Source organism: Chanodichthys erythropterus, chromosome 11 (genome assembly GCF_024489055.1).
Source record: "Chanodichthys erythropterus isolate Z2021 chromosome 11, ASM2448905v1, whole genome shotgun sequence".
NCBI lineage: Eukaryota > Metazoa > Chordata > Actinopteri > Cypriniformes > Xenocyprididae > Chanodichthys > Chanodichthys erythropterus.
In genome coordinates, this window is record NC_090231.1 from 20,892,933 (window position 1) to 20,918,865 (window position 25,933).

Here is a 25,933-nt window from a genome sequence, read left to right on the forward strand (position 1 = left end):
GACACCTTGCATTTTTCATAAATACAGTATATGACTACTGAATGCTACTATCTTTGCTGAATGAACTTATTAATGTCTTTAAAAATACATCATACTCACCCCAAACTTTTGAGATACTGATCAGTTATAGAGTTACCATGGACAAAAAACCAACCTGTCTAATATGAAATAAAGACTGACAAAGAGTAGTTAGTTCAGTGGAATTAACACAGCTTATTTAGCTGCAAGCAAATCAGCTGTGCTCCGGGTTCAACCGGTTCCTGCACAGGATGAAACTCCTGTTGTAGTCACTTCAAAAACCTGACATTAAGAGGAGTGGGCATGAATAAATAGCAGTCATCAGATGAAAGGAAAAATTGATGTAATGTGGTGCATGGTTGTTCTCTTATGAAGAGAATTTAAGACCTCAAGGTTTCTCCATTCTGTTAATACAGAGCACTGCAGATTTGCTTTTGTTAAGTGGCTGTGGCCTGCTCGGCATGGTAATATTCATTATGGCAGGCTGGATTAAAGGTGAATGCACAAATAAGATAAAACATACTTTCACTTTTCATCTCTTATCTTCTCAAGGCCCCCCAGTTGGGCTTATCCTGACCATTATTTTCTGCCTTATTTATATTTCCAATCTTTTAATCTCTTTCTTTTGCTCCTCTCTCAGTGTTTACATGATTTCTGGTACTCTGTATCCCTCACTTTGACTCTTTCTCTCTCAGTTTTATGACCTAGGTTCACCAGCCGACTCTTCTGGCAGTGCTCCAGGATGCTTGATGACGGACAGTAGCTGTGTGAACATGGGCTTTCCCTCCTGCGGGACCCGGGGCCGCTGCCACGGCGAGTGGGGTTCCTTCAGCTGTCAGTGCACACCTGGGTACAGCGGACATCAGTGTGAAAAGGGTAATTACTCAGTAGTTGTCCCTAAGTTTTCAAGCCATGTCTATTTTCACAAGTGGGAGGTGAGAGAGACTGAGATAAAGCAGATAAATCATTGCTAAAGAGGACGACTGAATGGATGTGGAAGTGTGTGTGTGTGTGTGTGTGACAGTGAGTATCTTTGAATTGCTCTGTGTAGGAGGGATAGTGTTAGCACCCAGGCAGAATTTTCACACACACCAAATCTTGGCACAAATCGCATTCAGAAGTGTTATGAATTTGTAAAGCTTCTTTATGTAACACAAACGGAACATCCTGTGATATTCTCACAGTGCGTTTTTCAATGTTTATGCATCCTTTTTTTAAGGACTAAATTTGATGAACACATTTGTGTTTCACAGAGGTCCCAGAGTATTCATTTGATGGAAGGAGTCACATACACTTTCAGCTGGCCTTCACGCTCCCAGCCAGGCACACACAGATTCAGGTCCTGGTCCGGACACGCAAACACAGCAGCTCTATCCTCAGCCTGCTGTCCAAAGAACAGAACGAGTATCTCAAACTGGAGGTGAGTGCTTTTGAAAGCATCTCTCTTTCCCTCTCTTATGCTCTTCACTACCCTTGAATATGGCCAATGCATTATCAAGTTATCAATACATTTTCTTTATGCTCAAGATGTATTATCATGTTCCTTTTGAATATAATTTGGAATATAATTAAGGTTCAAACCATTAACTTTAGTTAATAGGTCACATGAACTAACAATAAAAATGCGTTAGAAATGTTAATTTCCACATTCAAACTTTTGGTAAGAATCATTAGTGTTTACCCTAACCCTAAATTACATTTTCAAATAACAGTTTTGTATTTTAACATACACTGAACAAAATTATAAACGCAACGCTTTTGTTTCTCTGAAATGCCTTTGGAGACGGCTTATGGTAGAGAAATGAACATTCAATTCACGGGCAACAGCTCTGGTGGACATTCCTGCAGTCAGCATGCCAATTGCACGCTCCCTCAAAACTTGCGACATCTGTGGCATTGTGCTGTGTGATAAAACTGCACATTTTGGAGAGGCCTTTTATTGTGGCCAGCCTAAGGCACACCCGTGCAGTAATCATGCTGTCTAATCAGTATCTTGATATGCCACATATATTGATATGAGGTGGATGGATTATCTCGGCAAAGGAGAAGTGCTCACTAACACAGATTTAGACAGATTTGTGAACAATATTTGAGAGAAGTAGGCCTTTTGTGTACATAGAAAAAGTCCAAGAGTTCAGCTCATGAAAAATGGGGGCAAGAACAGAAGTGTTGCGTTTATAATTTTGTTCAGTGTATTTTAAAATGTAATTTATTTCTGTAATGGAAAAGCAGAATTTTCATTATTACTCCAGTCTTCAGTGTCACATGATCCTTCAGAAATCATTCTTATATGCTGATTTGGTGCTCAAGAAACTTAAAAGAAATATTGAACACTCTGCCCTCCATTTTTAATGTCTTTCCCCACAAATTTGTGCCCATGAAACGTCCTTAAAACAAATGAGCAGCATCGACCGCCAGCATATGAAATTATTTGTTCTTGATGTGCTCTGTAATAGCAGACCATCTGCCAGACCCTGTGAACGTTGTTGCAACAGCGGTGCAATGTGAGAATTTGAATGGAGCAACGAGTTTGTTTTTAATCAGAAGCATTAGTATGCGTCTCCCGATTCGGCTGATACACTTGCGGAATGCATGCCGTCTACCCTCTCACTCCAAGGCTCTCATTTTTTCATGTTTCCTTTTTTCTCTCAACACCTGCTTTAAGATGATGTGGTCGGATTGCTGATTGCTGCTTTGTTTCTCTCCCTCCTTCTCTCTCTTTCTCTCCCATGTAAATCGTGGGTGATTTATCAGCGGCATGAATTAGACGTGTCTCTGAGACAGGCTCGAAGACATTTTATATCCCCCTAAAGTGGAAGGCTACAGATTGCATTACCTGTTTATATTGTGATTCTTGTGAGGCTTCACAGTGGTGCAGGAACTGATTCTGCCATGTGCAAAAGATTAAAACTTAATCTCCTGCTGCGCTCCTCTCAATTACCTTAGCAATAATGCTAATTGATGTGATGTGCCAATACCCATTTAGCGTTGGCTGTTGTGTCTGATTATGATGCATCATCTCGCTGAGACATTTCCAGCAAGGTGTTCTTATCAACAGATGAGGAGGAAATAATAGTTTGATCATCTAATTTCTTCTCAAGAGACTTAGGCACAGGTCCATTAGCGGCAGCAGAATATCAATGTAGTCTGTGTTTTCCTTGACTTCAAGGGATTCTTACTCCGAATGTGTTTACAGATGCACTGAGTTGATTTTATCTGATCATTTTAATCATGATGCCGGAAAACAACCGTATAATGCTGATTTTAAAATATACAGAGTGGATTTAAACTTGATTAAAAGTGTTATACAGAACCACATTAAATCATGTTGAGGTAACATGCATCTGATGTTGGTTATAATTATGTTTCATTGCTTTTAGAGTTTTATTGAAGGATTTGATGATAGACAGCTCAAAAGAAAACATTGCATTATTCATTATTTGAGCCTTTCCATTTTAATCTAAATTTTAAAAAATAATAATAATTACATTTCAGCTTTCCTGGAGTTTTAAGAGCTGAATGTTCTCTTTAACCTGAATTTACTTGACTTTTCCAGTTGACAGTTTACAATTTCTACCAGATAAAATATTTAGAGCTTTGTATAACTGTAAAATGTTTATTCATTATTTAAAATGCCCATATAGTTTAGTATATAGTTAGTATGACGTTAATTTACATGAATTTTCCAGGCCTAGCAATCACATTAAGCAAAATTAGGCTACCTCATATATCTTGGCTTTCCAAGACTGTGAAAACTTCAATAAAAATAAATAAATACTTTAGTGAATAGATTAACATAAGATAAATCTTGATTTTTAGTAGTTTCGTAGTAGATTTTAATACTTACTGTCTTATTTAAAATCAATTTTAGCCCATTTGTATGTTTCCTGACACCCCTTAGTGAGACCAAACCCTCTGTTTGAGAAACAAGACATGTCTCTATGCAGAGAGCCGATCTTTTGACCATATTTAATTTTTTTGCCAGTGTGTTTACATTAATTTTAGACATGACTGGTATCCGTTATCTGTGTTTACATTACTTCCCGCCCCAATATGATTGTCATTGATAGTTTTACATGCACATGGTAGACCCTCGGGTTTTGAATGGCCGTGGTATTAAAATTATTTATATATTTTACGTCGGGTGGCCACGATTACCTGTCAGAATGAATAAATTAACAGCTGTCAGTGTCATGAATTTTTGCAGCGCAAAATCTGACTGAAACAAATATAGAGCGGAAAATAAAGGTAATTTGCGGTTGTTATATTATCTACAGTCATTAGTTTTATGATTCTGCAGTGAAATAAAGTAGCAGGTAAGATTACATTTATTTGAATGAATTGGGCGAGCGAGGGAGAGGGAGAGGGAGAGAGAAGCTTACCCAATTAAGCTTTTGCCTTATAAAAAAAAAACACACACACATGGCGTTCTCTTAATATTCAGGTTGATATTCAGATGCTGAATGTGATAGACATATAATGTTCCCACCTCAATAATTGCGCATTTTCGGTGCGAGTGCATACAGGCACGTCTGCTTCATAATACAACATAACAAGGTACCTTTTAGTGAGCAAACGTGCTGCCCACGCCTTGTGGTGGCTTGGAATTCCAATGGGAATCGGATATGCGTGTTTAGACGTAGGTCGCATGTCCAGAAATTGGATATGTATCTGATTTAAAACCACATTTGGAAGTGGCTCAGATCGGATGCGAAAAAATCGGATCTTGTGTGGATTTTTGTGTTTACACATGTGCAACAAATTCCAATCTGTGTCTGATGTGAGCAAAAGATCAGATTTTTTGTGCCAGTTTAAACGTAGCCTAAAAGATAAGACAACAATCACAAACTGTTGTTTTCCTGGCATATCTGCTGGTCGTGAACTTATGAAATGAGGCTTTATGAAGTCTTATGAAGAACTTAGGAAGTTTCATTGCTGTGTTGGTTTTAAACCTTTTTTTTTTTTTTTACTCTAATTGGGCTCATATTTTGTATTTTATTTTTATACTGCTGATCATTTTCTCATTCAGTTTGAGCCATTTTATTCCCCCCTCAGAAAAAAATGCTTCAGTTCTGCTTCAACACCTGATGTCTCATCTCTTTATAACCACCAAAAAGGATTCATTTAATGATTCCCTAGATTATGTCATGACATTGATTAATGATGTCTCCTAATATTTTTTACACATAACAAAATATGAAAAGGTGGTTGGGGAAGCCAAACATACTTAATAATATGCACTTAAGATCCAATGGTCCATGATAAAATGCTTCTAATTTTGAAACATGCAACTGGGCAGATGGCTTCACCTGCTGCTCCAGTAGATGACATTGGTTTCTGGATCATTGGATGGGGATGAGGGGCGTGGAGGCACCTTTCACATCCACCTAGGGGATAGAGTGAGCATCTCTACTGTGATTTGTGGGGTAAATCTTAGGGCATGAGGAAAAATCCCAAATTTACCATGGATAGATTAAATGTAATGATCTTGTTAATTAAAACGCCTTCAGGTTTTTATACCTACCCAGCATAGACTCAGCCTTGAAATAACAATCCGGGTTGAGCTGCATCACAGGTGAAATTCAGTAGGCTGTGGGAGAGAAGGAGGGTGATAAGTTCACAGAGGTCAACTATGTTTATTCATGTATACCATTTACAGTTTTTGTACAACTGTATACAAATGTGAGAAAGCCTGACTGCCTTTACATCATTGATTGGTCCTGCTTTTTCCTTCACAACAAAGCCAGGATCTAAAATGGAGGCTTGCAAATTATGCTCTCTGGGACACTTGCAGAAAGACTCTGAAATTAAAATGAAGGTTGGGGCTTTCTTCAGGAGATTGGCCAGCCGCTCTGTCTCACAAACAAATACATACCTTATTGTCAAACGTGGCATTTCCTCTTTTTCCCACCAGATATAGAGCTATGGCTAGTAAGCATTAGCTTGTTAAGTAAAATACCAGTTAAATTATTGTAATTAGACTGTTAAAAATAAGGCAAAATCATTACAGTTAAGGGATCGTTGGATGTTGAATGATTCAAAGCACACAAATTTTGACTTTTATACTGTACTTTGATATTACACACTTTGTCTTGCCCTCATAAATAATAAAACTTGCCTTTGAAACATTTGATTTATTAGAAGCAATCCGTATAAGAAGATCATAAAACACACACAAAGGGAAAGAGAGAGTAAAAGAAAGTCTCACAGCTGACCTCTAGAGATTCAGAGAGGCAACACAAGAATATAGTGGCAAACCTCACTGACTCCATATTGAATTTCTTGCTCCCATTGTCTCCAATTAAAGGACTGATATGTTTAATTCTGTTAGTGCTCAGTCGTTTTATCAGATTCTGGCCCAGTCTGATGTCTTCAGTTCCCAATGGGTCTATGTCATCCCATACTGAGCCTCTCTTTGCTCTTTTTCTCTTCCCTTCACTACCACTATTTTCATAATTTCACAGTTGTTCTTTGTCTTTGGCACTGTATTTTCTCCAGATTCCTCAGATAATCTGCAAAACTATAAATTAATTTATTCGCTGACAGTATTCTCTTTCTTCTTTCCCCCACTTTCTTAGATCTATCAGGGTCTGTTAAGTGTCTTCTACAACCTCGGTGATGGGGACTTCAACATGACAATGCCCTCTTATCGTTTAGACAACGGAGAGTGGCATGACATTCACTTAGATCGGCATGACAACGAATTGACCCTGCGTCTGGACGGCGGGGGAGGACGGCGAGAGATCACGGGATCGCCAGGTCGCAGTCGGGAGATTGTTATCGATCCCGCTGTGGTGATTCTGGGCAATTCATTCCCCTCAGGACATAACAAGAGCTTCCAAGGTGAGGTGCAGGTGTGTTCATGAAGCTCAACCGGTAGAGCACAATGCCAAAAAGCTATGGATATGATAGGGGATCAAATTTCCAATGCATGTAACTACAGTATATACTGTAGTACATACAGTAATACCATTCCAAAGTTTGGGGGTGGTAAGATGTAACATCAGTGCACTGAGGCAAGTTGTAGTTGAGAACCCATGTGCAGTATTTTTAAATAAAATAATCCAAAGTAAACAAAACAATGCCTTGACTACATGAACAAAACATGACCGTAACAAACTCACCAACAGTTGGTTACAACATCAATACTAGACAAGAGACTGAGGAAACATGAGGACAGTATATACACAGAGACTAATGACTTGACAAGACACACCTGTGAACATGATTAAACAATTAAAGTAAACAATTAAAAAAACACCACATTAAACAAGGAAGCACATGACAATGATCACATGAAGACAAAGGAATCGCATGACAAGGTGAGCACACGACAAGAATAACTTAACTCTGAAAACCACAAAATAAGACATGAAACATGAACATGAAACAAAACCAAAACAAGACGTGGCACAAGGCTGCATTTATTTGAACAAAAATAAAGTAAAAACTGTAATATTGTGAAATATTAAAGAACCGTTTTCTATTTTAATATTTTTCAGTGTCACGTGATCCTTCAGAAATCATTCTGACATGCTGATTTGCTGCTCCAGAAACATTTCTTATTATTATCAATGTTGAAAACGGTTGTGCTGCTTAATATTTTTTGTAGAAACAATGTTTTTTTTTCACCCAGAATTCTTTGAAAAGTTCAAAAGAACAGCATTTATTTAAAATAGATACCTTTTTTAACATAAAAAAAAATATTTACTATCACTTTTTATCAATTTAATGCACCCTAAATGAAAGTATAAATTTCTTTCAAATAATAATAAATAAATAAAAAGATTACTGACCCCAAACTTTTGAACAGCTGTGTATAGCTTGAATGTGCCATAATTCACATTGGAATGTGTTGTAATGTACGTACAGGTAAATCTCTGGAGATGATGTTTCATGACACTTTGGCTTTATTCGGGATAATTTTTACCTTTTCATTTCACCTTTGTTATAGCGCTTTTCACATTACATATTTCAAAGCAGCTTTACCGAAAATTAATGTTCCTATGTTACAATTAAGAGTAATCGAATGTTATCAGAGGTGACTGTCAAAGTAATGTCCATATCGCAGAAATGTACAGTTCTAAGATAATAACTTAAATCATGCTAATATCATGTGGCCACACTTTAGATTAGGGTCCAATTCTTACTAACTTTTGACTTTTGCCTCAAACTCCGAATTGCTGCTTATTAATAGTTAGTAATGTAGTTGTTAAGTTTAGGTATTGGGTAGGAACTAGGTATAAGGGTTGTAGAAGATGGTCATACAGAATAAGACATTAATGTGTGCTTTATAAGTACTAATAAACAACCAAAATCCTAGTAATATGCATGCTAATAAGCAACTAGTTAATAGTGACAACTGGACCCTAAACTAAAGTGTTACCCATCGTGTATTCATTTAAAGGGAACCTATTATGCAAAATTAACTTTTACATTGTTTTTGAACATAATAATGTGTCCGCAGTGTGTGTACCCAACCACCCTATTATGGTAAAAAAAAAAAAAAAAAAATTCCATACATTCTTCTTGTTATTTTTGTATATAATCAGAAACTCAAAATACATAATAAAAAAAAAAAAAAAACAAGCCTGGCACAAACGATGGAATTGGCAAATAAGCATTATGACGTGAAAAACATACCACACTGTAAGTTGAACTTTCAAAGCAGCACCAAATACAGTCCCCTGATTCCCATTTCTAGAGTTGATTACCAGTCTGTGCGGTCTGTACAGAGTTGGTCGCAATAGATGAATTGGTTACAATAAATGAAATGGAGTCAATGTCTCAAAGCGTGCATGGAGAGCTGTGGACTCCAATAAACACTGTAGAATGGCATTTTGAGCTAACAAAAATACTGCGTCCCATGGCCAGAAATCCAATCACTGAATTATATAGTGCTGTGAAGTAGACTTCCATTTTACTGCTAATCCAATTTAACTTCAGTCAGAGAAAAGAACCTAGCCAGCACATGTGTACATCATGCAGACAAATCTGTACAGCTTTATCAGCTAATTCATACTGTAGTTCCTCTATCTGTCATGATTATACACTATTGTATTGACAATAATGAAAAATTAATTAGAAGAATTAATTAATAAAAGCCTCAAATGCACCTTCAGTGTAGAGGGGACGTACAGCTAGAATAAAACAGACAGCGGGAGGGAAGGGAGACAATGGCATGTGACATGAAAGAGTAGAGGAGGTGGACTAGTCCCCTGCATGCAGCACACATACAGCCACGCTGGTTAGCCTCAGGCACGCACTTTGTGTGTTTATTAAATGGACTTATAAAAGCACTTTTCTTAAAAGCTCAGAATATGAATGGATCGTGTTGAGCTCAGTTTGTCTATATGTGCATATGAAGAAGCAAGTGCATGTTATGTAGGCAGTGTTTCCCAGAGGATTATGTGAGAGGTGGACATCGCTTCCTCTAGGGGGGTCAGGGTGCATGCCCCCCTGGAGGAAAATTTTGTACGTTTCAAATTTAAATGCATAAATCTGGTGCATTCTGAGAGCAAAATTAAGTGACTAGATCAATGAAGAAACTTGTTCTCTTGTAAACAATTTTGTACTTTAAAAGTAATTTATTTATTGGTGATGGTGGGGCACATTAGCACATACACAACATACAGTATACAGTAGGCTAAATAATAGTTCATAAGTGGTCAAACATGTAAAGTATACATTTAAACTATTAAAAATATGTAGCAAAAGAGGTTACTTTTGTTGCCTTTATTAATTTATTAGTTGGGGCCTGTATCTATACATCTGTATTTGTACAACTAATGGTCAGTCTTTGACAATCCAGAATGCACTAAACACACTACTTCATTATAGAGAAAAACAACAAATGAATAAAAATATATAATCATAAGCTGACCAATAAACAAATAAATGAAAAGTAGGTGACTATATAATTCAGCAGCAAAAATTATGCTGGCCTAAATCTTGAAAAAAAAAAAAAAAAAAAAAAAAAAAATTTTCACAGTAATTTTATAAAATCCAAATGTTAATAAAAAGTTTAAAATTACTATCAATGTAAGATTAAAAGACATTTATTTTAAATTTTTTGTGCAGATTTTTAATGGGGCAACAAGCTATAGATACGACAGAACAAAATAGGCTATTAATAATCTCTAATAGTCATTAAATGCAAATCCACAGTCCTTTATCTACATATCAAGTATTATAATGGGAATATATTATATTGGAGAGTTTTACCGTGCGTGCTGCTGACTGTCGTTACCGAACGCGACGTGCTTAGTTTAATACAAAGGAAAATGTATCATTTTAATAATGTTTTGTATGCTTGAAATGGATACCTGGCAATCCAAGGACGGAGGATTTGTCACCTCAAATTATTATGTGAGTTTCACCAACAGGAGAGACTTCAAGACCTTCACACAGCAGAAATGAACGCGACAATATTCAGTCAAATGGTATGTCGCTTAAAAGTTTGCATGTTTTTCGAGTCTGTGTGAATGAACAGCGTAGTTTCGTCTACTACACAAACTCAAACATACATGAGACGCTTACGTTTTCAACATCAGTCTTCTGAATATATGAGGACATGAACACATGAACTTTATCTCCAGAACTGCTCTGGGGCATTTCAGAGATTTTTTTTTTTTTCACCGTTTCATTTGAAAAAATAAAACAAAACAAAAAAACAAAACAAACAAAAAAAAAAAACATGAAAAAATAAAAGTTTGCTTTAACTTGGAAGAAATTTTTACCGAAATATAGGTAACACTTTAGAATAACTCACGCTATGAAGCATTAGTTAAGCATTAGTAAATAGTCAATTCATCATTTATAAAACATTAATAGACATTAGTAAGCTGTTTATAAATACAGATATAAATGCTTTGTTCTTGCTTTATAAGCATATCTATAATGAGTTTAATAATTGTATTTTCATACTTTATTAATGATCAATTTATCATTTCTAAATTATGTATTACATTATTCCCAAACCAGTTATTTTGGAGTTGTCAGTGATTCATAAGATCATTTAGGAAGTGTAAGTAAATGATTAACAAAATATTTAAATGTACATGTATGCATCTTATTATTTAGACATATAGTATTAGTTACTTGGTGTGTTATTAAATGCTTTATTAATACATATTCCCAGTGTCAAAACTACCTCAGTACTAACTTTAAATTTAGAGAACAGCAGTGCAGAAGATCACTGAACCTTTAAATCTCATTTATAAAAGCTTTACAAAGCATAAACAGTCCTCACTTTAGATGAGCTCACAAAAATAGTTAACTGACTGCTTCTAAATGTTTTATAATTATCTGAATAAATCATGAATTACAGTAGGAATATGTGTTAATAAAACATTTACTAACACACTAAATAACTATTACTAATGTCTAAATAATAAGATGTATAAATGAATGTTTAAATAGTTTATTAATCATTTACTTACACTTTCTAAATGAACTACTGACAACTAGTAAACAACTGGTTTGTAAATAATGTAATACTTAATTTAGAAATGATAAATTGACAATTAATAAAGTATGAAAATACAATTATTAAACACATTATAGATATGCTTATAAATCAAGAATAAAGCAATTATAGCTGTATTTATAAACTACTTACTAATGTCTATTAATGCTTTATAAGTGATTAATTAACTATTAACTAATGCTTAACTAATGTTTCATAGTGTGCAGTTATTCTAAAGTGTTACCGAAATATATTACCATGATATAGTAATAGTAGTATTACATACATTGTTGGTAAGGAATATCATACAACCAAGATATTTTTCATCCATGTTTTAATATCAAACAGATCTGTCGTGCGGCAACTTATTTGACAAAAAAATAAAAATGCAATGTTTTGTTGTAAATTAATTGTAATATTTTCATTTAAGATTGATTAATTGACAATTAATTGTTACAGTTGTATTAATTAATTTCATTACATTTTTGTATGTATTAAATCACAAAACACAGGGAAATTAAAATTGATTTAATGGGGCCCTTAATTAAAAGGTGGCTTAATGCAGTTACAAGTTATGTTTACATTGATTCTCAAGGTCTAACAAACATGTGGAGAGCTTATCCTTCCCCATTAATGGTAAATATTGTGATTTGTGATAAATATCTATACCATATGATATGGAAAAATAATATTGTCATAATATTTCTGGTATTATGAGAATAATGCAGCTGTCAGCTATGATTAGATGGGGCAGGGGGAAATTGGGCTAGTTTTCATTTCTTTTGGGCGGGTTTGGGCTGGAAATTTTTCTGGGACCTGGCAACCCTGAATTTAACCAACATATTCTTCTATCCCTCACATGAAGGTATGAAATGGCTTCAGATGACTTTGAATATAGTGCACGAAAACTTAATTGGTGCTAGTCTATTTCTTTTGCTCTATGACTCCCACTTTTTCCGTATGAAAGAGCCCAATTATCAGACGGTTATTTAAATATCGCAACAAGCCTAATTTCCATTTCATTTTGAGACTGTGGTGGGACAAATTAGAATGTGGCGGACTGCCAGTCTAGTTAATGTATGGGAAACACTGGTAGGTGTAAGAGGAGGATTCACCCTTTATGCTATATTTGTACTGAAACATGAAACATGTTGACTTTGTGTTTTTGTTTTGTTTTTCCTCATTGGCACAGGCTGTATGCGGGACCTGAGGCTCAATGGGCGGTTTATTCCTCTGGACGGTCAGGGCAGAGAGGGGGTGTCGGTGGTCAGCTCTCAGGGTGTGTCTCTGGGCTGTTCCTCCGACTCCTGCCGGAAAAACCAATGTAACCCCCCCTTTACCTGTGTGGACCTGTGGAGAATCCATGAATGCAGGTAAACAGATAATCATACAGTCAAACCAAAAATTATTCCGATATTTTTTATATTTTTTATATATATTTTTACTAGTGGGTGCAGGACACTATCGTTCATTTATGTAAGTGAGGATAGCAAAATAAAGTAAACTGTGACATATTATACCCAAAAATTCTTCATGCAGAGGACTACCAATAAAATTGATTAAAAAAAATTGAATTTTGGACACAGTTTAACTCAGAGATCTTGTCATATTTTATTACCATTTTTTTTAAACTATATTGAATATATAGTGAAACTGTAATAATGAATGAAATGTCTGAATAAATTTTGGTTTGACTGTAATATATACATACATACAGTGGGTACGGAAAGTATTCAGAACCTTCGGCCCAGTCTGAGGTCCTGAGCACTCTGGAGAAGGTTTTCATCCAGGATATCCCTGTACTTGCCGCATTCATCTTTCCCTCGATTGCAACCAGTCATCCTGTCCCTGCAGCTGAAAAACACCCCCACAGCATGATGCTGCCACCACCATGATTCACTGTTGGGACTGTATTGGACAGGTGATGAGCAGTGCCTGGTTTTCTCCACACATACCGCTTAGAATTAAGGCCAAAAAGTTATATCTTGGTCTCATCAGACCAGAGAATCTTATTTCTCACCATCTTGGAGTCCTTCAGGTGTTTTTTTAGCAAACTCCATGCGGGCTTTCATGTGTCTTGCACTGAGGAGAGGCTTCCGTCGGGTCACTCTGCCATAAAGCCCAACTGGTGGAGGGCTGCAGTGATGGTTGACTTTCTACAACTTTCTCCCATCTCCCGAATACATCTCTGGAGCTCAGCCACAGTGATCTTTGGGTTCTTCTTTACCTCTCTCACCAAGGCTCTTCTCCCTGATAGCTCAGTTTGGCCGGACAGACTCTAGGAAGGGTTCTGGTCGTCCCAAACGTCTTCCATTTAAGGATTATGGAGGCCACTGTGCTCTTAGGAAACTTAAGTGCAGCAGAAATTTTTTTATAACCTTGGCCAGATCTGTGCCTTGCCACAATTCTGTCTCTGAGCTCTTCAGGCAGTTCCTTTTACCTCATGATTCTCATTTGCTCTGACATGCACTGTGAGCTGTAAGGTCTTATAGACAGGTGTGTGGCTTTCTTAATCAAGTCCAATCAGTATAATCAAACACAGCTGGACTCAAATGAAAGTGTAGAACCATCTCAAGGAAGATCAGAAGAAATGGACAGCACCTGAGTTAAATATATGAGTGTCACAGCAAAGAGTCTGAATACTTAGGACCATGTGATTTCTGTACTTGATATATATATATATATATATATATATATATATATATATATATATATATATATATATATATATATATATACAGTACAGTCCAAAAGTTTGGAACCACTAAGATTTTTAATGTTTTTAAAAGAAGTTTCGTCTGCTCACCAAGGCTACATTTATTTAATTAAAAATACAGTAAAAACAGTAATATTGTGAAATATTATTACAATGTACAATAACTGTTTTCTATTTGAATATATTTCACAAAGTAATTTATTCCTGTGATGGCAAAGCTGAATTTTCAGCATCATTATTCCAGTCTTCAGTGTCACATGATCCTTCAGAAATCATTCTAATATGTCAAATTACTGCTCAAAAAAACATTTAATGTGTACAATTGTACAAAATATTTGTGTACAATATTTTTTTTCAGGATTATTTGATGAATAGAAAGTTCAAAAGAACAGTGTTTATCTGAAATCTAATCTTTTGTAACATTATAAATGTCTTTACTGCCACTTTTGATTGATTTAATGCATCCTTGCTGAATAAAAGTATTCATTTCTTTTCAAAAAAATAAAAATAAAAATTCGTACTGACCCCAAACTTTTGAACGGTAGTGTATAAGGATACAGAAGCTTTGTATTTCAGATAAATGCTGTTCTTTTGAACTTTCTATTCATCAAGGAATCCTGAAAAGAAAGTACACAACTATTTTCAACATTGAAAATAATCATAAATGTTTATTGAGCAGCAAATCAGCATATTAGAATGATTTCTGAAGGATCATGTGACACTGAAGTCTGGAGTAATGATGCTGAAAATTCAGCTTTGCAATCAGAGGAATAAATTACTTTGTCAAATATATTTAAATAGTACACAGTTATTTTAAATTGTAATAATATTTCACAATATTACTGTTTTTTACAGTATTTTTAATTAAATAAATGTAGCCTTGGTGAGCAGACGAAACGTCTTTTAAAAACATTAAAAATCTTAGTGGTTCCAAACTTTTGGACTGTACTCTATATATATATATATATATATATATATATATATATATATATATATATATATATATATATATATATATATATATATATATATATATATATATATATATATATATATATATATATATATATATATATATATATATATCAAGAATTTAATTTAAATAGTAAATAGATTCCATGATTTAATGCATTTTGTTGTTGCTGTTTTAATGTTGCATTGGTTAGTTTTAATAAAAATCCTCTCTGATCTCCTCAATGTAGGACACACAAACACACACAGTAGGGGCTCTACTTAGTCAAGCCTTATGCACTTTGGCCCTGGGGTTGTGTGTAAACATACCTCAGTTGAAGGCAGATACAGGTATGGTATCTGTGGGCCGCTCTTCTCCCCAGACCTGTCCACTGTCCCCTCTGGCTGTGAGAGCTGTGCAGCTGCTGTGTAGTTGATCATGTCTTTGATTGCATTTTGTTGTTTGTCTACAGGTATTGCCTCTGACTTGCCGGCAGGCTGCCCTACTCTTGTTCTAATAGTTTGATAAGCATGCTCTGTGCAGGTCACATTGAGTTTCCGCACTGTGTATGTGTGTTTTCCCTTGAGATTTTTAGAGTACTTTAAGATTGCTTTGTCATATATTCAGTCAAATTTTAAATACTTTCAGCGATCTGTCTGTTCTACATTGATCTCCAAGGCAAAAAAAATTGTATGTGTGATCTTAAGCTTATTGTATTCACACAGGGTTTTAAATATACCAGCTCACTGTGAGTGGTTTCACATTCACATTCATTGTGGTTGTACAATTTTTATATAATTTCTAGATATACCAAAAGAAAAAAATTCCTTTTCTATTGACCAATGTCCTTTCATTTCAACTAGCACCATCACACAAAATGGTCAATAAAATAAAAGACATAAAAGACATTGGAAAAATAGTCAAATAAATCAATTAGTAATAATAATAATAATTAATAATAATAATAAAAGTAATAATAATAAATGTTATTGGCCAATGTCCTCTAATTTCTGCAACACTAGCAGTACCAAACACAATTCTTTAAATAATTTTAAATGGTTTCTAGACATGTTTTTCAGTATTGCAACATTGGAAAGAAATGTACACTATAATGAAAATGACAGTTAACCTCAAATTTAAAATTCTGTCATCATTTACTGAACCCCTTCAATCTCTTTTTAATGTTACATGTTAATGTTAGTTCACCCAAAAATGAAAATTCTGTCATTTATTTCTCACCCTCATGTCGTTCTACACCTGTAAGACCTTTGTTCATCTTCGGAACACTAATTAAGATATTTTTGATAAAATCCGATGGCTCAGTGAGGCCTCCATTACCAGCAAGATAATTAACACTTTCAGATGCCCAGAAAGACACTAAAGACATATTTAAAACAGTTCATGTGACTACAGTGGTTCAACCTTAATGTTATGAATTGCCGAGAATCAAACTGCCAAAGTCAAGTGATTTCAGTAATTGAGGCTTTGTTACATCATAAGTGTTTTGAAATTTCAGTGCTTCACCACTGGGGGACGTGACTTTGGCAGTTTGATACACGCTCCGAACCACTGATTCGAAACAAAAGATTCGTAAAGCTTCGAAGCTTCATGAAGCAGTGTTTTGAAATTGGCCATCAATAGATATTGTTGATTGAAGTCTTTATTTGTTTTTTTTTTTGGTGCACAAAAAGTATTCTCGTCGCTTCATAACATTAAGGTTGAACCACTGTAGTCACATGAACTGTTTTAGTAGCTTTCTGGCCATCTGAAAGAGTTGGCAATGGAGGCCTCACTGAGCCATCGGATTTTATAAAAAATATCTTAATTTGTGTTCTGAAGATGAGGAAAGGGGGGGAACGACATGAGGATGAGAATGAATAATTAATGACAGAATTTTCATTTTGGGGTGAACTAACCCTTAAATATATATTACCATTTGATTGATGTTTCGACCCTTTTTGTCTCCTCCTATCACAGGTGTCCCCCAGGTCACATGGTCAAAGCGAATTCCACTGGCAAATTCTGTGTGTACACGCTCTGTGCCAGCCGCCCATGTCACAGGGGCACATGTGTGGCACAGTCTCCCTCCAAATTCACATGTCACTGTCCAGAGGGTTACCGTGGGCGGCACTGCGAAGTGACGCTGGCCATCTACAGAGACGATGTGGGTCTCAGTTTCAGCTCCCTCTTCGCCATATGCATCTGCTTTATGGCCCTACTAGGTACCTATCTTCAGCATGTGCTCTTAAAATCTCATCATTTACTCACCCTCATGTCGTTACAGCTCTCCGTTATTTAACATAGCCTATATCTTAATTAGTGATATGGGTATAATGTTAATGATCATAATAATGCAAGTGCTTAAGTGGTGTTGCTGCATTGATAAATGCAGGTTGTTGCATTAAGAGTGACCTAATCAAAATTAATTTTGGTGAATTTTACAGTTTTAATCATAATGTCTCTCACAGTCAACGCAGCAGTTGTTAGTTTCAGTAGAAGCCTTAAATTAATGCATCAGCCCATTGTTTGTCACATAAATATTAACTGTGCTCTTCCTCTGCTGACCCTCATGTATTTTTAAAACTTATTTGGTGGTTGGCACTTCAATATTCTTGCCTTGTGATTATTGAGATGTATTTATTCATATGACTTTTCCCGTTTTTCCGATGTAGAGTCTGGCATATGTATATATTTCTTGCATATGCCAAAGTTTCATGTTCCCATATGTTGCATTTTTCTCGTGTTGTCTGACAGCGGTAAAGAACACAGTCTACATAATCAATGATCATGACTGCTGGAACTCATATTAACTCTCTTCATTCTGTCGTCCTCATCTGCCTGCATGGCTACGCTCGAGGCTAAAGGGAACCAAACAATCTTTTTCCTCCTCTCGCAGTTTCATTCCATTATAGATTTGACATGACCTTATTCATTCTCAGCTTCAGTTGCTTTTTAAAGTGTTAATTACTTGATTTGTAGGCACACATTGTGCTGTTTACCCAAGCTGGGCTGGAAATTGAGATCAATGCACTAGGGTTTTGGGCTGAATTTCAATGGTCCCGACAGTCCTCAACTGAATTTAAGTAGCCAGTAAGGTTTTTATCCCCTCACTTCCTTTGTGTTTTTTCATCTTCACTGTTTTTCTGCATTGCATCTTGTCGGTTTGGAACGATTCCAAGTACAGACGAGTGGCAAGAAATATGGTTCAAGTGCTCTCTGCAATATGAAAGACTTTAGCGCACAGTAAGGAAGATTTTTTTTTTTTCTGCCTGTAAGGCGGTTAATAGGTTTAGCACACCGTGGTAACACTACACCTCCACCTATCCAGCCACGACTCGCTCTTCCCTGCTGAAAACAGCGCCCCTGCTGACTAACATATCACTACAGGAACAGCAAAGAGGGAAAAGGTCCATCCGTTACACTCCAGGAACAGATAATACTGCAGTGAGATGGCTCTGAACAGGCGAAAAGGGATTTTGGATTGTTCCTCTGTATGCAATTACCTCTGAAGACTGAAAAAAATCTTACCTCTATATACTGTATATACTGTACATCATGCTGTTTTTTTTAGAACCTCAATGTTATATTATTCATACACATATTTATAAACATATTGCTCTTTGTATTTCTGGTTCCACACGGTGGAGAGGGATCACTTGTCCTCTATTACACCTGGATTGTCAAGTAGCCTATCTTTCTACAGCAAAGCTGATTTGCAGATTTGACATGCATACAGTGTAGATGCTTACCTGTGGGAATAACCACCCATCATAACTTCAAAAGATGGACTTGAATAATTATAGCTTAGAGTGCTCTTTGACAGTCTCTAGCACTTTGTGACTCTCATGGGATCCTTTTTAATGTCTGTGTGAAAAAGTTTCTTTCAGTTAAGAGACTCTCAGTAAAGTGTCAGTATCTCCATCCTTATTTTTCATGCATTTTGCTGATATCTGCTCTGAGATTAAAAATATGCCCCACAAGTTCTTTTTATACCTACATTTAGATCTCAGGACTTTTTTTTTTTTTTTTTTCATTCAACTAAATGTGATTAGACTGTGCTTTTATTTTTAAATTTTCAATTCATCATCAACCATTTAATGATACAGCATTGTCTGCCATAAAGTTGTCATTTTGGGTGTTTAAAAGCACAGATCTGACATGATAGAGCATGGACTTTTTGTGAGACTAGTAAAGCATCTGAAATCCATACAGATATACTATCAAATCATAAAGGGATAATTACAGTATTTTTTATTTAATTTTTTTCACAGTAAAGGAGAATGATCTCTCATTAGTATTTTAACCACAGTTTGAAGAAAAGTCATAATGCAAGCAATTTGTTTAATTAGCCACTTAATGAATCCAACTACCGTTTTTTAATGTAAGAAAGTGTTATGTCTTAAATACTGAGTGCAATTTGTTAACCCAAATTACCTCGGTACCATCAAATTACTCACAGCAAATTGATTGCTGTGACCTTGCGTTGTGTGTTTTACATTTTATATTTGAAATTACAGTCCAGTATTCAAATCTAACTAAAAACATAAACTAACTAATTTCCCTTTTGTGTTGATGTGTTGTGCAGAGATTTATGAGGATAATTTGAAGATAAAGTTTGAAGATGAACAGTTTAAGATGCAGAAGAGCAATATCTGTTTTTGTTTTTTGTTTTCTTTTCCCCCAAGAGAGAATGCAGAAAAACACGCATACATCAAAACCTTTCATTAGCTTCTATGGTTTTTATGTTGATTATATATTAATTTTTGTCTCTTCTTCTAAAACTAATGGTCACACAAAGCTTTTTACATATTTTATATGTTCATTAAGATATCATCTTTATTAGTTGTTTTCTTGGGGACAGACAGATGAGTTCAGGTTTTGCCACCATTGTGGGTACAGTTGGTCCATAATGTAGGCAAACCTAGACCCACTTACACATGCAGTCATGTCAGTGCAAACATGCTGGATTTTTTTTTTTTTTTTTTTTTTTTGATCTTCTGTTAAGGCTCCAGGGCATTTGGGGCCAAGCAGTCGTGAGCTGCAAAACTGAGTGCTGCGTGTGTGTGTGTGTGGATGGGAGAGGGAAATAAAATGAAACGGAATGCGATAATATGAAACCTTTATTATCTTTATCTGGTATGTGTAGATTATTCCTTGTGAGGATAGCAGTCATTGTCATATGCTCATACTGATCTGAAGCATGTGGAGGTGAAGAGTGTCTGCTTCTTTCCAGAGATGGGTTACTGACATATGGACCTGAATTGTGAGTGTGAAGTAAGGTTATGTATAAGGTGTTTTGTTTTCGGATCCGGGTCTGGATGTTCTTTAGTTGGATTGCATTTTCACCCTTTACTAATTTGTCTCAGGTGTGATAAGAAAGACTGTCACACCTGTCACTCTTAGCACGCACTGTTTTTGCTGACATATAAAAATAGAACATGACAGAACATTTACAACCCACTTTGTCAAAATGACACATAATTATGATATGTAGCACAATCATTATTACAAATTACGGTTACACTTTTTGTCTGATGATCCACTTTAGACACTACTAATTATAAGTAATTTTGCAACTAAATGCCAACTAACTCTCATTAGAGTATTTGTCGACTGTTAGGTTAGGGTTAGGTGTTGTATTGGGATAGTAGAATAAGTTGACATGTACTTGCAAATGTCTGTTGGGGGAACATCAAAATAAAGTGTAGGCAGAAATGAAGCAGACAGTTTACTAATACTCCAATCAGAGTTACTAACTGTAAGTTACTTTAACTAATTTTTAGTACCCACTGATTTCTTTTGTTCTCTACCTCTCGCTTTCCCTGCTTTCTCATTCTGTGCGTTCCTGTTTTGTGAAAGAAATCCAGGGCTTTTTTCAGAGAGCGTCAATGCTATTAAATTAATAATCACATACATTAAATGGATGATCAATGCGTTTCATTTAATATGTCTAAATGCTTTGCCCAGGCATTGATTTAGTATGTTTTCCTTGAGAAACACAATACATTTAATGACCATGAGAAATCATCATTAACATGTTTTGTTTCTGTGTTTACCAGAAACCTAGATGTTTAAAAACCTCTATTCACTCTTTGCTATCTGTGAAGTGATTGAAGAATGGAAAAAATCTCCACTGGTTTAAAGGCAATCTGTAATCTTCAGAATTCGAGTTTTGTTGTATTTCCAAAGCAGAAACAGAAGTGCAGTGTTTATCGTCTTCGCTGTGGAGATTAGGATGCCGGGCTGGTCTTGGGTGTCCTGAGAGGGGTCTGAGGGGTCAGATTGGAGGGTCATGTGATCGATGAAGCAGGCAGCGAGGAGACAGAAGGCTTGTCTGGAATCAGATGAAGAAGCTTTTCACTCAATATCAACCACACAAGATGCATTTAAAAATCAGTGCGAAAAGTTACGCTGTTGGAGGCTGAAATAGACTGAGTGGCAGCACAGTGACTTTTAGGCCATTTTTTAAAACAAATGAATGAAGACAACCATTTTAGACTGAAATGTCAATGAAATGAGTCACATTTGGCAGTGAATAAGGGATGCAATTATATAATTTTCTGCATTTTTTTTCATACAGTGAACATTCCTGGGCATACTGACAGTTAAATAATGGTCTTGCAAGAATCTTAAAAATCTTTCAGTGTAGCATTTTTTGTCTCTTATTTCCCATGTTTTTACACGCTCTGTATATCACACATACCTGTATGTCACAGTTGTCTGAAGACATTTCTTTTTCACAAATGATCTCAGTTGGATAGACACACACACCGTATGTCTTTCTGCACATCTTGTCATCATCTTCTACAAAGCTTGACAAAACACACCAGAACTAAGCTGCAACACATGCCATGTGTCAGAACAGAAATGGTCTTCCTTCACCAAGGCTTCTTTTCTGTTTGTAAATGAGACATTTCACTTAATAGTTACTGCTTTGAGAAAGGGTGCATTCGATTACAAAGACTCTCCACCCTCACTTTAAAACCTTGAACTCAGCTCATTGCACCTAATCAAAGACAAAACTAAACTAAAAATGTATTTTCGCTCCAAACATCTGCCTTTCTTTGGTGGTAACAAGGCATGACGAATATTTAAAAAGAGCAGATATTTTATGTGCAGTTGTGTGTAGCGAGGTTATCAGCGAGGATTGAGATTGCGGGGTGCCTGAGTGCCATTTCAGTCTGTCAAGAGGTATCACGTGGAACTGTGCTGTGAGGCTTTCATTTAAGCGCACAAACCATTTAGATTAATCCAAAAGCAGTCATCAAGCCCGAACACGGCCATTACGAGACCTTTTAGCAGACACGGTGCTTTTCTCTGCCTCTTTATGGTTCCTTCACCACTTGTCAGGTTCTCACGTCTAAACCTGGAATTATTTACGGGGTCAACCTTAAAACACATTGCAAAAGATGCATATTATCCCTGCTGAGGTAATGAAGTGGAAGCAATAGAAGGAAGGGAACGAGAAACCCTCAAAAGGTCTGAAAATTGAGAGAGCGAGAGACATGAAACGCACAAAAGGCGAGCACACAAAAGAAGGTAAATGGAGAAGATATCTGAATCGAAAAGAGAGAGAGAGAATGGAGTGTTGGCAGATTGAAGTGTACTGGGAATTCGATGGCAAGATAATATACTCTAAAGGTCAGAGTGGTGCCAAACAGGATTGATTCAGCGAGCTATACTTGACACGAGCCACAGCGCTTACTGAAATAATGTATCTGTGGCAAATCTAGGCCATCTCTACCAAGTCGTAACATTGACATCAAGCCACCTTTAGTGCCAGGGAAGCACGGCCTGAGGGATGCTCCGGGCGATGTGCTTTCACAGCCCGGCTCACTTAAAAGTAATTCACACTGATCTGAGAACAGGGCCAGTGTTCCTGTAAATTGTAATAGGTTAAAGTGATCCTTGATCAGCACTCGAGGTAATTTTCAACCACTTCCTGTGCCTCCGCAGTGCTGCTGTTGGGGATTTTCCTGTACACGCGCTGGCGGAGCTATAAGGGGCTGAAGGAGGGAGTATACCACGTGTCTGCGCACCACGACGGCTGGGAGGACATCCGAGAGAACGTGCTCAACTACGACGAGGAGGGCGGCGGGGAGGAGGATCAGGTGAGAGCGTGACTTCTGTTTCAAAATTGATTTCAGATCACAGGTCAGAGAATCCAGCGCAGAGGGACAACTGAGTGCTCAAAGTTACTATGACAACATGCACAGGTTGTCATGACGCCCTGTTGCAGCCAGGCGCCATGTCAGTTTGTCTCTATGACAACCTCTAACATTTAAAACATGCACTCTGATGCTGATGACAAGTGGCTTCGCTGAGTGCCGAGGGAAAGTGTGACAACTTATTTTGTTCGAAATGTGGCTTTGCATTATGAGAAACACATCGAACAAGAGGTAACTGCCTGCTCCTCTGGTCTCTCTGAAGTATGTGGGTGTAGATGTGTCGCAGGATCTTTCGTTCTCATATCTGCATGTGTAAAATCCTGTTACATGATTATCAGATGCATAGTGGTGCTCTGATCCTCTCCATCTGATGAAGCTTCACACATCTCCCTCATCATGTAATCAATTACACCCACACCCATGTCACCCACACCTCCCTCTCTGTCTCTCTTCCTCCTCCTCTCTTCGTCTATTTTTTCCTCAAGGAGCATTATATGTTTTTCTTCCTCCCCCGAGAGCTGCGACGCTAAATAACGAGGGGAATCATCCTCCGTGGAATGGGATTAATGTGGATGTTCAATGGGAAGAGGGGACCAGTGTCACGTTTTGTTGTGTTGACTGAGTGTGTAATGCTGGGCTGTGCTCTTCACTGCGTCTGTCAGGATTCTTCCTCTCAGGTGCAGGAAGACGTGCACAAAGGTGTTAATCAGAAGGCAGTGTTAGCAGCTTGAATCTGGATTAATGCCATTAACACTATGGGGGGATAATAAATTACGTGATGAGGAAGTACAGACAAGCGGCTTATTTTGTCAGTGAGCTCTGTCTTATTAGTTTTTGTGACTGACACTTTTGTTATTACACCAGTTCCTGAACGTAGTGTAATGGCACGTTATGTAACGCTAATGATCTTGTTATTTGTCAGCACTTTATGCATTTAATTTCCTCTCTCCCGCTCTCCTTCAGAACGCCTATGACATGGCAGAGCTCCAGAAGTCCCTGCAGCCCAGCCCGGCCCAGTCAGTGCAGTACAGCCGATCGCGAGCCATCCACCACCATCCTCCCTCCCAACAGCAACACTTTTGCCAGCCTGACCCCCCCTCCAGAGCGGGTACTGCCACCACCACCTCCTCCATATCCTCAGGAGCCACCACCATCCGCAGGGACGTGCCCCCCTGCCGCTCACCGGCTCAAGGCCAGACCGCAAATCCCAGCCGAGCAGCCCAGCTGGCCCGTAAGAGCCTGTCGTTCTCCAGCCAGGACCTGGCCCGCTACCTGTGTGAAATTATCCGTGATGCCGACCAGCACCCGGAAACGGCACCTTTCGACTCCCTGCAGGTCTTCTCCACGGAGGGGGGCGGCTCGCTGGCCGGGTCACTGAGTTCCTTCAGCTCCGCTGGGCTGGAAGAGGGAACTGCGGCCGGTCACGAGTGTTTGAAAGAGTGGGGGCCGCGCTTCGAGAAGCTGAAAGCCCTCTATGAGCGGGCAGAGGGCAGCGACCTCTAAGGAACTGCCGGGAAGAGTTCCTGCAGCGTGAGGAGAGGAGGGAGGAGAGGAGCGAGTTCCTGCAGCGCGAGGAGAGGAGGAGTTTTAGACTAAAACTTGTCTAAAAACCAGAGGGATTTTTCTTATGCCAAAAATTCCTACGCTTCGGCTTTCTCTGGATGTATTACTTCGTGCGAGACACTCCCTCTGCGTACAGAGATGGGTGGCATTTGGGACTCTCAATGAGCAGCAAACAGGAAATGCTAATCCAGGACACAGCAAATTGTGGTCGTGGCAATTTTTTAAGCCCATCTTTATTAAAGTGACTTGCGAATGACAATGACTTTAGTGGAACCATTCGTTGTCTTTGTGCGCGACACTGGCTGAACACCTCAAACGTGCTTCACTCAGATCTTTCCTGATATTCCATTCTATATGTCTTTGTGGTCTATGTGTTTTTTAAAAAAAGAAAGACGGCAAGAAAAATAAACTGCCATGCTCGGATGTGACAAGAAGGGAGGTCGTCTTCCTCCTTCATCAGCCGCTTTCTGAAATCAGTTCACCACTTGTTCTGTCAGGGTGGCCACTTGTGTTCATCAATCATAACTCAGATAGAGTTGATTTTTTTTTTTTCTCTCTCTATTTGCTCAGCCCTCCGCTTAGATTCTATTCACTCGGATGCGAGGATGAAAGAAGCAGTCTGCGGGAAAAAAAGACCAATAAAAACTGAAGATGTGTGAAAAACACTGAGGAAAATGAAACAGAAAGCAGCCTTATTGTTTGGCATTTTAGGAGACATTCCTTGGGAATACAAATCGTGTCCTCTCTTCAAGCCAAAAAGAAGCTAAGGAACGGAAGGAATACAAATGTGTCTGAGGGACAAGGCTGAGTGGCTGGCATGAGATGGAACTTTTCTGTAGCTGAAAACTATCAGAAACTCTCTTGGCTCTCGCGCTTTATTGAGTGGTAGCAATCAGAGTCTGCCAAACTAAAGGATAGCCATTAAGACAAACGAATGTGTGTGTTGTTCCATGTGATCGACTCAGACATGATATCAAGCTCCGCTAGAGGAACTTACAGCTCCAGAATGAGCTTACATTCCAGTTTCCTTCCTTTCAAAAGTATCTTAT

General features: G+C 37.4%; 1 protein-coding gene across 1 annotated transcript in view; it reads left to right on the forward strand.

Annotated features, from left to right (window-relative positions):
• si:ch211-186j3.6 (neural-cadherin) overlaps positions 1–24,916 on the forward strand; it is a 330,066-nt gene extending 305,150 nt beyond the window's left edge. Inside the window, exons 27-33 of the mRNA XM_067400604.1 lie at positions 714–894; positions 1,272–1,438; positions 6,597–6,861; positions 12,678–12,858; positions 17,131–17,375; positions 23,110–23,264; positions 24,285–24,916. Of these exons, the coding sequence (XP_067256705.1) occupies positions 714–894; positions 1,272–1,438; positions 6,597–6,861; positions 12,678–12,858; positions 17,131–17,375; positions 23,110–23,264; positions 24,285–24,824 (1,734 nt within the window). The 3' untranslated portion in view covers positions 24,825–24,916. The remainder of the gene's footprint in view (positions 1–713; positions 895–1,271; positions 1,439–6,596; positions 6,862–12,677; positions 12,859–17,130; positions 17,376–23,109; positions 23,265–24,284) is intronic.
• Positions 24,917–25,933: the final 1,017 nt, after the last annotated feature.